Here is a 13,445-nt window from a genome sequence, read left to right on the forward strand (position 1 = left end):
GTGAAGTTGTAAACCTTACAAATAAAGTACATTGCAAAGCTTGGCGTTCTTTTATAACGTGTGTACCTTCGTACAAACTCAGAATCGACATTGCCCCTAACATGTATGTGGATGCCGCCCGCGCAACACTGAGCGCGGGGGCTTTGAACGCTGCGGCTGGTGGTCGGGCTTCTTCGGAAGCGGTCGGGCGTCATCGGTTGCGCGCCGATTTTACTTTATTGTGCTTGCTTGTATTTTTTGAATGGCCTGGAGGCAAGAATAATGTCATTAAAAAAAACATATATGTATAAATAATCTATATTAATCTTTAAAACATTGGTATACCATCACAATTATTGAAGTTATTGCTAATTGCTTACACTTTATTCAATCAATAAATCTTATTGTAACACTTGAATGAAAAATGTGGACTCTTTAAGCGTAAAGAGAAAAAGATCACAGGAAAATGGGCAATTTATTTAAATTTTGTTAAAAGTCTGTACACATTGTATTTTCAATAATATTGTGAGCAGTATAATATAATTACAGCATCTGACTATTATATACGGAAAATTATAAATTAATTACGTGAAAAAATATTATGAAAGTGTTATGAATTACAAAAAAATAGTCTAAAAAAGAGTTTAATTATATGTCCGCCACAAAAAACTTGCCATTTTAAAACCTTGTTTATTACTTTATACAATTTTGTAGCACTTAATATTTTCTGAGAAGATTTTGGTACAATAGTGGTTTTAAAATTTATTTGGAATTTATTTTTACTATAGCTATGTCAAAAGCTGCTAAGTTTGGGTAATCTTTTTCATTTTTTCTAAGTTCTCTAATCATTAGCGATCTGAACCTGCGCACTAGAATCCACAATGAAAGTTGGTTATGAATTTTAACAAACATTTTGTCTATATTCTTATAATTACTTAATTTTTTTTGTTCAATTGAAACATTACAATGTTTCTGCAATGTCACAAAAATGTATCCGAAATACTTCTGCTGTGTGGGTTTGCAATTTGCAGTCTATTTTATTGACTTAAAAATTACGGTTGCACACGGGAAATCGACTGCCGTAAACGTAATAACAGGAGTTTGCACCAGGGAATGAACAAGAAATGAATGATAGAGTAACTGCGAGCTTGCATCTCTGAAGCTAACTCTTGCCTGAGAGAAATGCTTGACTGCAGGCCTTCTTACAGTTAACACATGAACACAAATACGTATTTAGAGTCTCTACATCCATTATAAAATCAATTATAAAGTCAGAATGCCTAGACTGAATATCACACTGATGACTTTTCACGACTGTCCTGTAATATCATTTGCCATTTTTTTCTAACTAAATTTAAATTAGTTTCTTTTTTAAATACTAAAGAATAACTAAAATAAATAAAATATTTTCCACAAGAACTTAAGCTTTAATGAGTATTTAAAACTAAATTACTTTGACTGAATCCTTGTCTATTCTACATGACCAAGCCTGACCCCGATAACATTATTGATGATTCTGTGCAATAACTGTACAAATAAGTGACTTAAGTAATCTGTGTTTGTAAGTTATTGTTTAAAATTTACTTTGGGCCAAGAAAGATAATGGGACGATGGTTTGTTTCCAACCCCCGGCATGATACGCAGTTACCCATAGCCAAGTATTTTGAAGTTCGCTGTAAACTTGGAGGTCTTGTTCTTTGCATGACAATACAGTGAAACACCTTATTTATGGATTTATTTTTGCGTCCAGCCATTCTTGACCTCAGTTTTAGTTTTTTTAATATGTATCCATATTTTCAAAACTGTTTAAGACTGTTGGTATGATCGTTGCACATTATGTTCGTTATTTAAATATCGAAAGGCATATGAGAGAGAAAAAGTAACTGCTAGCATAGTAGATACGTCTCTTAGGCATGCTATAAAATAAATGTATGAGGACAAGGAATGTATAATAAAAGAACATTATTTTATAAAAAGCTTGTATAAAAATCTCTATAAAAACAATAACAATACATATACATATAATACACACACGAAATACAACAATGGTTGTTCAGTTAGTCTTTGTCGATGTTAAAAAAAATAATACTTGTACTGAGAATTATAGAGCAGGGTTGTTAAAAACCCATGCGTATAGACACATAGCATGTTGGTATTGGACGGACTGACTTCGAACTGTGCGCCTGGAAACCAGGCATCGGTACGCCGTCGACGGATGGCTGCTCACGGAACTGGGGCACTCGACATGAGTCCACGTGCGCTCGGCGAGCAGGTTGACCTGGAACACCTGTGAGAAGCGAGCCGTGCTCCGACAGGATCAGTCCCAGCCGTGGTGCTGCGGGAGGGGCACCCAAACCTTCTCCCACACCGGCTTCCAGATCTTCTTCCACGCCGGCACTTGAATCTGCTTCCACACTGGCACAGAGATCTGCTTCCACTCGTCCTTCCACACCAGCTTCTTGTCGGGCACCCAGACCAGCTTCTTGTCTGTCTTCCACACCTGGATCCACTCCTCCTTCCACACCAGCTTCTTATCGGGCACCCAGATCTGCTTCTTCTCCGTCCTCCAGATCTGCTTCCACTCCACCTTCCACTCGAGTTTCTTCTCTGGTACCCATATCTGCTTCTTCTCCGTCCTCCAGATCTTCTTCCACACTGGCTTCCATATCAGCTTCTTCTTCCACAGACCATGAGATGTGTACTCCCAGCCGTGGTGATCCTTCCCGTGAGACTGCTCGCCAGGCACCCATTGCTTCACCCACTCTGGCACCCAGATCTTCTTCCAATCGGGCACTTGGTGCTCTTTCCATATAGGAACTTGTATCTCGACCCACACAGGTTTCCATATCTTCTTCCATTCAGGCACTTGGATCTCCTTCCATGCAGGGACTTGAATCTCTTTCCAGATGGGCTTCTGGATCTTCTTCCACAGCGGAATCTTGATCTCCTTCCAGACTGGCACTTGGATTTCCTTCCATACCGGCACTTGGATCTTCTTCCAGTCGGGTTTCCAGACGAGCTTCGACTCTGTCTTCCAAACTTGCTTCCACGCTTCTTTCCAGACGAGCTTCTTCTTCCACACGCCTTCTGGTTCGTGATGGTGATGGTGCTCCGGCTCGGGGTGATGGTGGACCTCTACTTCGGGAGGAGGGCCGTAGTCGCCGCGGGGTTCCGCGATGTCCACACTGCAACAATACACGTGTTCGAGCATCAGACCTCGGGCCACATAGCTTCAAGCAACGTGACACATTTTCAGGACAGTTACATAAACATGACTGCCATGCTAGATTGACATCAATAACTAGTTTAATCTAATTATAGTTCGTATGCAACTTGTATTGTTAGTATTTTGTTCAACTATGCGTCGAACTACTTTTTGCTGTTTGGAAAAACGAATGTTATAAAATTTTAGAATGAGCATAAAATGCTTAATTTTAATTAGTGTAGTTTGTTTACGGATTATTCCTCATACGTTTGAATGAAATATTTCATTATAATCGTACATGTCTTAGCATTGCGAATCTGTCAATTTTACTTGAAATTTTGTCTCTGAAATTTGCCACATTTTGTGCACGTGCTGATTGTGAAAATTAGAAGAAAAGAAATATTTACGTCATAAAAATTAAATAATAAATGATAGGAAGAAAATGAGAAAACTTTTTAATGCATTATTTTAACATCTTTCACTATCTCTACTTAGGAACACAGGCAAAAGTCAAAATATTCTTATTTTTCGACATATGCAGGGACTTAAGATCTCAAAGTAAACTGTTAACTGCAACAAAGTCTGCAAGTGAGTAAAGTTAGTATTCATTCTATGGTAATAAAATCTTTGATCTAGAAGTATTATAGCACATCATAATATTTACTTAGATTATTTGACGTTACAAGGAGCTCGTACGTATCATAGAGTAGTAAATAATATAATATATTATAAATTTCAAATTAAAATTATCCATAAGAAATCTAAGAAAATTAAAATAAATGAATACATAGGAGGCTATATTTATTTCTAATATTAAGTTTTGTTATTTTATTAAAATGCAACTATCACATTAAAAATAATATTAGGGTTTTCTATTAGGGTTTTCTATTAAGAGGCATTCATATTTATATATAAGCCTACTAGATGTGTATGTTTGTTTACAACACGAAGAAAAACGTACCTATTATTGTTTTCACAATTATAGTAGGTACAGTTATACTTTCGCAGTTATGTCCTTTAACTGCCAATACCTTGATGAAACTAATTGAATGAAACACAATTGCTGTTATACCATGGAGTTAAGTATGAGTCATAGAAGGTTTAGGTAGATGAAGAACAAACACTCAAAAATAATATTTTTTCTGAATTTTTTTTGTTTTGTTTTGAGCTGGTAGGCTGTAAGTAATAAAAGGAAGAATATAAGTAAGGTAAATGTAATTTTCAAGCCGTGTTACGTGTACCTTTGTAGAAGATACTGTAAACTAATTGTGACATAACATCCATGATTTCAAATAATTTCCTTGAGGTGATTGTCCGAGTTATACCTAATTTTAAAACGGGAGATGAAGCTATCATCACAGTTTTCTTAAAGGCGTGCAATTATAATAGAAATAGAAAATATTATTAGCAATGTGTTTACCTATATAGATGTAATAATCAAATTATATAATCATTTATCATGTTGTTTATCAAACTACATTAGCCCAAAAACAATGCAATCTACAGAAAAAACGAAAGTAAATTAAAAATAAAGTTATTCTGTATTATTTTTATAGTACAGGTGTTTTACTACAAAAAAAAAGGCAATACGGGAATTTAATAATAACTTGTGAAAATTTTTCAATATAAATGTTAATGCGTAAGAAGTTAAAACCAGCACACACTAGTCAAGTGACTGCTCCGTTTATTAAGCTCGTTCCACAATGACAAACGTATAAACGGAAACGGATGCCGGACCCGCAAGTTATTTACGTTTCACTATTCGTCTGCCAATTCATCAATACATTCAAACGTTACGAACTGCAACCAATGATATTAAATTACACGGTTATATCATTAAACAAAATTTTAGAGTCAAGAAAATAGAATGGTCAGGATTTACATTAACTATAATAAAAATAAACTGCAAATAATAATAGAACATTAAATATTCTCGTACGTCAAACAATTTTTAATATATTTAAAACTTCCCTAACAAAACACAGCTATTACCGCAGCCAAATACTCGGTTTCTATTGGTTGCATGTAACCGGGAGAGTACGGTATCATCATTGCCGAGCTAATCCATATGAATCAGTGTCCGCATGGGTGATTAGTGGGTATTCCATTATCTAGGATCACTCTCCGTTTACGTGATCCGTGTCATTGTGGAACGGGCCTTAGGAATGTCATGTACATTGTGTAATGGACAATTGTTTGCGAGGTGTTAAGTTGCTTTAATATTGCGTTTATACATGGAACGAATAACATCGCACAGACACGACAGTTATCAGATGTTTAGCGAAAGCAGCGCTTTCTACCGGGCAACTGCGATACTAGGTGAAAGCGAGCGCCGAACAAGTGCTGCCACCCTTCACTTTTCTGGTGTACTATCCGCGCGCCGGCTCGCGAGAGCAGCTGTATCGAACGAGAGAGTAGTTTATTGTTGGCTGCGGGACCCGGTTCTCGTGCGTGGAAACCGCATCTGCGGGCTGAAAGAATTTTCGTGCTGCGCGCTTTCTAAAATTTCGGCGCGGCCGGAACTGTTTTACAGACCGCGCTTGCCGTTAGCGGCGTGATGATATCTAACGTGTGGTTTAATTGTTCTAGTGTAATCTTTGGCACGCGCAGAAACGTTGTTTTGGTGTCGTTTGGAGCAAGACGTTTTTAAAGGGGAAGATTCATTCGTGTCTCTTGCTTTTTCTTTAATTATCCAAATAATTATCATATGTATACCACTGTTATAATGGCATTTAAGTTTTCACTGCGAACCATAAAGATTATGATAATCATAAAGCTACTGGAGTTGAAATTAAATGTTGTCTCGTAATTAAAAAGTTGTTAATCTGCGTAAGAAGAATTGCGCCAAGTGTTGCTTATATTACGTATGTTTCTATTTATTATTTTTTAGTGAAGGTCATTTGACTTTTTTTTTAAATTATGGATGTTGACTCAAGAGAAAATGTCGAAATCTTCGCAAAAGTACCAAATTTAATATAAATAATATGAAAGTGATAACCCTACGTCAGTTATACATTTTTTCGTTTTTGGGAAATGTAGCTTTAGCTAACCCAATTTAAGCGGCTATATACGAACTAATTTTATCTTGGCCTTAAATGTGTCGATTTCACATTTCAACATCGCACCAACCACGCAAACCCATGCTTCTATCATTAAGAATTATGCAGATATAAACTAAGTAGACTGACACGTGACGGTGACGAAGAAGCGCGAAGGTGAACTAGATTTCAACTGTTCACTTTTTTTTTGGTGAAAAACAGGAACGTTATTTTCTTACCATTTATTTCAAGCATTATGATGCTACAGATGAACATTTCATATTAATTTAGTATATGTACGGTAGTAGGCATGATTTCATTTCTGAATAATACTTTTCTTGATCATTTCTTAATAATTGTTATAATCTTCGCCTGCACATTCGTGGAAAACTAAAATAACAATCGCATATGTCACAATTTCAAGTAAAAAAAGAAAGCGAGATCATTGATATGGGGTCGTAAGGCTGGATGGTGGGGAAGTTTGACCTTATGACTTCAGCCAACTCACACAAACATATCCCTAGCTTAGATAACGCCTTTGTCGTGCGTATAAGCTTATAACGAGATGACACGCTCACTAAGCTAAACCCAAGACTAATACTAAAGAAGCCACTCTCACGTTTATGCCTCACACAGCACTCGAACTCATGATTTTCGCATCGAAATTGAAACGTCATTCATCTCACAGCTATTAGGCCCCAGTTATGTAGTTGTATCGAAACTTATGTAAACAGAAATGTAAATATGTATTAATATGCCGCCACTAGCTCACAAGTGGCAGCCAGTGACAGACTCGCAGAGCGTGGAAGGCAGAGGCGATGTTACACTGGACGCACAGCGCCGTAAGAACCTCGCGGTTAGGCGAGACGGCGGGTCTGCCGTCACGGGGAACGGCCACACCGACCATGGCTTCTCCGAGCCACTCTAGGCAATGCATGGACGGCGTGCTCAATGTCTCTGGGCTGTGCTGCTGTTCGTCCACCGTGTCTAATGACCTCTCTGTCGGCGCGATTCTCGGCATAAGTAAGTAAATACAATAGAAAAAACTGCACGGTCGGGGAGCCCTATCTCGCCTTTAAGGTGGACGCACGCTGGCCACGAACGCGCGCGCGCCATAAATCGCATGAACCGGGTTTATTTAAGGTGTAGTAGTGTGGACGATGCATTCAGGGCACCTGAGTTCCCCCATCACCGCGTCGCGTCGCACGGAGCATACGGACTACCTGACCTCTCGCCTATATCGGATAGGGTTGACGCGGATAAGTGAGCGCAGTCTTATTAATACAATGTAGAGAACTCTTTAGGCCCCGTATAGCTAGACACGTGTCGTTACGGTGTGTAGAGCTTCAGAAGAAACACGCGATTTGAAAACTGATAAATATATCCGAGTGGGTCTGTTTACGAACAACATTTAAGTATACGCAGGGTAGATGATTAGTTCTTTTCCCGGATTTAGTGTCTAAACTGCATTTTAAGTAGAGTGAAAATGAGTAAAACGCGTGTTTCCAGATAAATTTTAGGCATGAAACACAACTCAATGGAATTTTATTGCGCCTTTATCTTCGATTCTCCGCTATATAATGTTACGGTCACCGCTCAAATATCATAGTTGCCCTATGCACGAAGAGAAGATTGGGCGCCAGTCCACAGCCTTTCTCTTAGAGGCGATCCCACACTATAAACACCAGCGAGCGTCGCACTTATTAATCCACTTTACTTGACTACAGGTGGGTCCCTTGACTCTGATCCGTACATTGTCGACCAGCGCGCGTCTACCTCTCAGCACTCTTGGTGCAAACACTGCAGCAGGCATCTGCAAGGCTGATAAATCACTTCAGAATACAAATCATCATTTGATTTCTCAACACTGAAGATGCCTGCTGCAATGCAGAGAAAACTAGATACAATCTGCCACGTAGTCGCGACTCCAACTCGCAAGCCAAGGTAGCCTATTAGACATGATCACGAAGCCTGCAATGTACGTCACACATCTCTTGTTATTAAGTAGCGCGCTCAATTTTTAGTGTCTTGGCCAGTGCGGGATAAATGCTTGCGGTGCGACGGAACTAATGTGCCTCGCTCGGGAGAAAGTCCGAATACGGAAGGCTCCTACGAACGTCCTTCGACGCTTTCTTAATAAACAGCCGGCAGGGCCCAGTTTTGAATTTTTCCGCCGCCAGATTTCACCCGGGGTGAAAGTAAAACGCTCCTTTAGCCCAGCTATTAGCCGCGGGCTCTTGAATCAGCCACTGTGTCGCGTTGAAAGTCCGCGTGTGTTATATTCTGCGGGAGTCGGGTACAAGAACTGTTCGTTCAAGATTAACTGGAAACGTTAGGAACCAGCCTTTGGTTGAAATTCACCGCGCGTAACTGCATATGATTCAAAACAAATCTGTAGCTAAGAGCTAAACGAGCCCAAATCCTAAATTAGGCGATTTTGTTTGCACATTATGGCTGAAGATTTAGTTTCATATCAAACAATAACATCATAACTTAATAAAAAAATTCTGAAGCACTTAGCAATTTAAATAAGCGCTCAAGTCCAAAGCTTAAGCGGTGCGGGCAACATAAAACAAGGAAAAAACTAATCATAATTTCCTTCTTGCCAGCCATACGCGTATGGATGTCCGTGACACGGGTTCATTTCAAGAGCCTTGCCTTCATTTTTACTCTCTGTAAAAAAGGTTCTGAGGCACATAAATATGACCTGACTTACGCCTTGTCAAGTTGTTAGGAAACCATGAAAAAAATGTAGTTCCTCAACTCAATGTCTTATTGACCACTTAATGGGATCTTAATTTATTTTAGTATATTTAACATTAGAGCAAAATTTTGCGTAAAAGTTAGTTATTTATGTTTGTAACGAATTTACAATTTCACCTGATCGACGCAAGCATACAAGTATCTCTGCTCACTGCAATGTTGAATTTGCCATCTGACGGAAGAATAATGAAAGTATATTGTAAAATAAGACTTAAAAAGTGTTTGATTTTATTAGAACAAAATAAACACTTTTTTCTTTCATTATATTTCGAATATTGAAAACGTAAATCTTAAAAGCTCTCATGATAAAACAGCCTAAGAAGGCAGGGAAAAAATAATTCTATGGATCCAATCATGAGCCTACTGAAATATTTGGAGGATGAAATAAGAAAATAATTGTTTCAGTTTTTTTTAACCAAAATAGTAAATTACAAAGAAACAAAATCTGGTCAAGGGGGCAATTAAGTGATTTCCACCTCAGAAAATTATGTATTTAGAAATAGGCTACACAGTAATTTAGTTAGCAAACCTTCTACAATTTATTCCATCGACATAATACGAGTACGTTTACAAACACTAAACATAAACTATGTATGTTTTTTTATAATGGATTATAAAACGGTCGACATATTGCAGCCCAAGAGACTGAGCTCTGGTTCAGCACTAATTTCATATCGCACACTAGCTACTGTGATTTGTTTTGGGCAAAACTGTCATGCTATTCCCAACTTGCAGATTTTTCTCACTCTCCCTCTCTATAACTATATATGTATAAATTGTAGTCGGTTTGTCTTTTTTTGTTATATTTATTATATTTTCTTCAATAACTTTGATCAAAACGACAGAAAAAAAACAATAATTGCGATAACCGATATCACAAATTTGTAATACTTACACCAACCTTAAAAATGATAAAGTATTAACATTTTGAAAAATTTTATTTTTCATAATTGTGGCTTTTCTTCAGTATTACCAATGTTTTAACCAATCAGCATAAAACTTATAACCAAATACCCTATAAATGGATTTTAATATTAAAACCTTCGACGTGTTGATTAACAGAAAAAACCGAGGAGAGAAAACGGAACATGCACGAACGCGGCCTATCTTTCCCAGTCCAAATAGGATAGTCTCCATAGAGATCACGCTAATAAGCAGCAGAAGTAAAAATACTACTAACTTTGGTCACTATATAACGTAACTTTTCGAGGTCTGAGTTTGGGGCGAACTGCTAGTATAAAACAAAACGGATACCTATTACATACACCTTTTGTGATCAATGCAACCGAGCGAAGCGGGTCTCGAAATCCACTTAGGGCCTAAGTGAATCCGCGTTTGTATGTACATATGTGTGTGACTTTGTCCGACAACTTTCGAACCGTTGATTGACTCTTCTTCAATTTTGGTAAGTAGGCATGTAAAGCAAACATAATTTTCATGTTCGCATATGAGCTAATCATTTTGAAGGGTTTTTGGTATATTGGAGGCAAAAGAGGGGAGGGATAAAAAAAATTTCAAAGTGAGTTAATTTGGTCTAGTGGGGTATCCTATGAAAGTTCTTCGAACATTTCGGGATATTTTTTTTTTTTTTACTTTAGGCCTTATATTTTTTGTCATAATAACCCAAAATATAGAAAATTTTATTTATTATGCTGGAATCTACACAAGATGGGGTTACAATTTACAAAATCAAATAAAAATCAGTTAATTGGCTATAAATAAATAGGTTGTTTGTACCACTAAATAATTTATATTTACTATTAAAACTACTTATGGAAATAAATAATGCTTATTGTTGTAAAAATTTCACAACTGTATTTCGCTAGAAAAATCCGTCAAATGCTCATTCGCGCTGACAAAAACGCACGCCGAAGTTGCGTTAACTTTAAAACATTTTGCACATTCATCTACGTTTCGTATTATTTAGTTTGTAGGTGGTCGATTGCATTGTAAACATCAGTTATTAGGTTGGTATTATTTTATTTTAAACTGTCAAACTGTTTACTTGGTTTGTTCTGATAGCAAGCAAGTAGGTACCGACTTCGGTCGGTACTTCCTTGCACTAAAAATTAAACATCGAGAGGTCTCAGTTCGAAGTGAATTCTAGTGTTATTTAAAATTAACTTTTATATAAATCTTTCTCTCTATATAACTTAGTGATAATGTTATGTTTGGTATTTTTTTATTATTATGATTTCTTATGTTCCGGTGTGAATTTAAAGAACCAGGATTTTTTTTTCTCCTTTTGATCAAGAACAGTCGGATGAAGACAGACATTCAGAGTCAAGTCATAGCGAACCTATGTCGGGTCCGTGAGGTTCGGGGCCCACCTTAGTCCCACAGGCTCGTCGTCCTTGGCCCTGTGGCCTGCACCTTGAGGGAGGCGGATTGAATGAGCTCTAGATTTTTTTAAATTAAGTGTTCCTTAATAGCAAGCTGAAGTTTTTGCAGCCAGTTACGTGCGTTGGTAGAGTCTGTGTCATGTAACATGTCTCACATTTCACAGTTCTCAAAAGTAGTACCTGGTTCAAGGTATCCTTCCGCCCCTGTTGATCTACGTCAACAGTGTGAACAACTTCATGTGGTTGTCAGTGTTCGTAAACAAACAGCATGTGTTGCTCTGCGAGTAACATTTAGGAAATGAGTACCCCTGGTACTAATTTTGAGAACTATCCAATTTGAGAGAAGTTATATGAAACAGACTGTAAGCTTGACTGGTTTTTATAATCTTGTTACAAATTCACCTTCTGGTATCTAATTAACCTCTGTCCTCATGCTATGATAGCATATCAGGTTGGTTATTTTGAATTAATAAAACACATTTTTTATTATTTTATAGAAAATATTCTAAGTGGCATGTAAGATTTGTCCACAGAAGACTGAAATTTAACTAACGGCCTCAATAAGACAAGAGGACGAAGTCATTATGTGTTTATCAAGTTAAAAATTGTAAACATTATTAATGTGTAACATTTTAGCTCTCGGTATACGGCGTTTGGTGGGAGTAATTTCGTGAATGCGACGGAATTCAAGGAACGGAAATGTGTAACAACCACGGTGCTGCCATCTGTTACGTATGGCGCGAACCAAAGTTCACAAAGACAAAAGGAAACTTTATAGTATTAACGGGTCAATGAATTTTAGCAAGATGGGCAGTACTTTAATAAAATTTCTTGTCGAAAATCAAGTTCCAACAGCGAATTCTAGTGACAGTAGCGGAAACTACGTGTGATTCGCGTACGGAAAATGTAGTTGAAAACACAATTTGCGTACATTTATCACGCTTGGCATTATCTTAAAGAATTCTACTTTAAATTTCATGTCCGAATTTTTTATAATAAATATATTTGCAACATGAGAACACATTAATTTTCTCGTTACCGAGGTTAGATGTTACACATCACTGGCGAGTACTGGAAGACTCGCTCACCATTTTTTAAATTCAGACTTTCTCTTTTTTACTCTTTAGACGATCTTCAGGTTTTCATTCCTCGAACAGAGATTAACACGAAGTTAAAAAGCGTAAACAAAACCGTGAATTAAGTGCATTTTATTAACAAAATATTTTGTGCTTTATGGCAATTACCTACTTTAAATATTCATATATTTAAATATATACTGGTTTTTACACAAAAATATTCACTTCTAGTTAAATTAAGACGGTTTGTACTCACTGCTTCTTCTCCCGAACAGCAACAGGGTTGCCAACTGCAGAGACGGCGAAGAGCGCTGCCCCTAGCAGTACCTTGAAAAAAAAACCACATAAATTAAGTGAAATAATAAGACACTATGCATGACGAATATTTTATATTATACCTTCTATAAAGTTTAAAGTTAATTGATGAAAACTATAAAGACAACTTAGTTCCAATTCTGTTTTCACTCGCGTAAGATTTTATTTATTTATTTTTACACCGACGCATTTAGACGCGTGCATTGATTTCTGAAAGCTAATGTAGCAAACAGTATGAACAGGCCTCCAATAAACTTTACCGGTACATTACGGAGAGGACCTACATTCTACATTGTCTTTACTTTGTAATTGTATAGTCGTAGGTGTCACTTTTAAATCAGAGTGTAAGGAGAGCCGAGGTTCTCCGAGCCGGGCCGAAGGTGCCCGAGCAGGGTGAGGCCACTAACCAGCAAGGTCCACCGCGCCATGCCTGGAGCCCTCAGGAGGCGGCGGAGAGAACTGTTGTCGGGCGACGCCTCTCCGGAGGGAAGGCCGCGGCTGACGACTGTGTGCCGACGCCGTGCGCCGGGGCGCTGTTATATAGACCCGGGTGGACGCTCGCTCTCCCTCCTGGCGCCGCAGTCAAGTGGGGGAGCTGCCCGCCCCAGGAGGGGAGGACCGCGTTAAACAACAGTTTTCATTCTCTTCTGCGCCGCCATGGGGGAAGAGGGAAGGGGGGGGGGGGCGGGAAGTGACCCCATCGTAAGGCTCAGGTAAAACAACTTTC

At 38.0% G+C, this 13,445-nt stretch overlaps 1 protein-coding gene across 1 annotated transcript; it reads right to left on the reverse strand.

Annotated features, from left to right (window-relative positions):
- Window positions 1-463: 463 nt before the first annotated feature.
- LOC134537781 (uncharacterized) lies at window positions 464-13,229 on the reverse strand. The gene is made up of 3 exons (XM_063378582.1): window positions 13,126-13,229; window positions 12,660-12,730; window positions 464-3,164 (listed from the first exon to the last, which is right to left on the reverse strand). Exons 1-3 carry the CDS (start codon window positions 13,144-13,146, stop codon window positions 2,297-2,299), a joined length of 960 nt encoding a protein of 319 aa, XP_063234652.1. The 5' UTR covers window positions 13,147-13,229; the 3' UTR covers window positions 464-2,296.
- Window positions 13,230-13,445: the final 216 nt, after the last annotated feature.

This window comes from Bacillus rossius, chromosome 1, assembly GCF_032445375.1.
Source record: "Bacillus rossius redtenbacheri isolate Brsri chromosome 1, Brsri_v3, whole genome shotgun sequence".
Lineage (NCBI taxonomy): Eukaryota > Metazoa > Arthropoda > Insecta > Phasmatodea > Bacillidae > Bacillus > Bacillus rossius.

Bases quoted from the DNA above. Each gene is read 5' to 3' on its own strand.
- LOC134537781 (XM_063378582.1), bottom strand. From the start codon at position 13,146: ATGGCGCGGTGGACCTTGCTG. The intron at 12,731-13,125 runs GTTAGTGGCCTC...TTTTTTTTCAAG, and splicing joins TGGCGCGGTGGACCTTGCTG to GTACTGCTAGGGGCAGCGCT. The intron at 3,165-12,659 runs GTGAGTACAAAC...GTATTGTTGCAG, and splicing joins GCTGTTCGGGAGAAGAAGCA to TGTGGACATCGCGGAACCCC.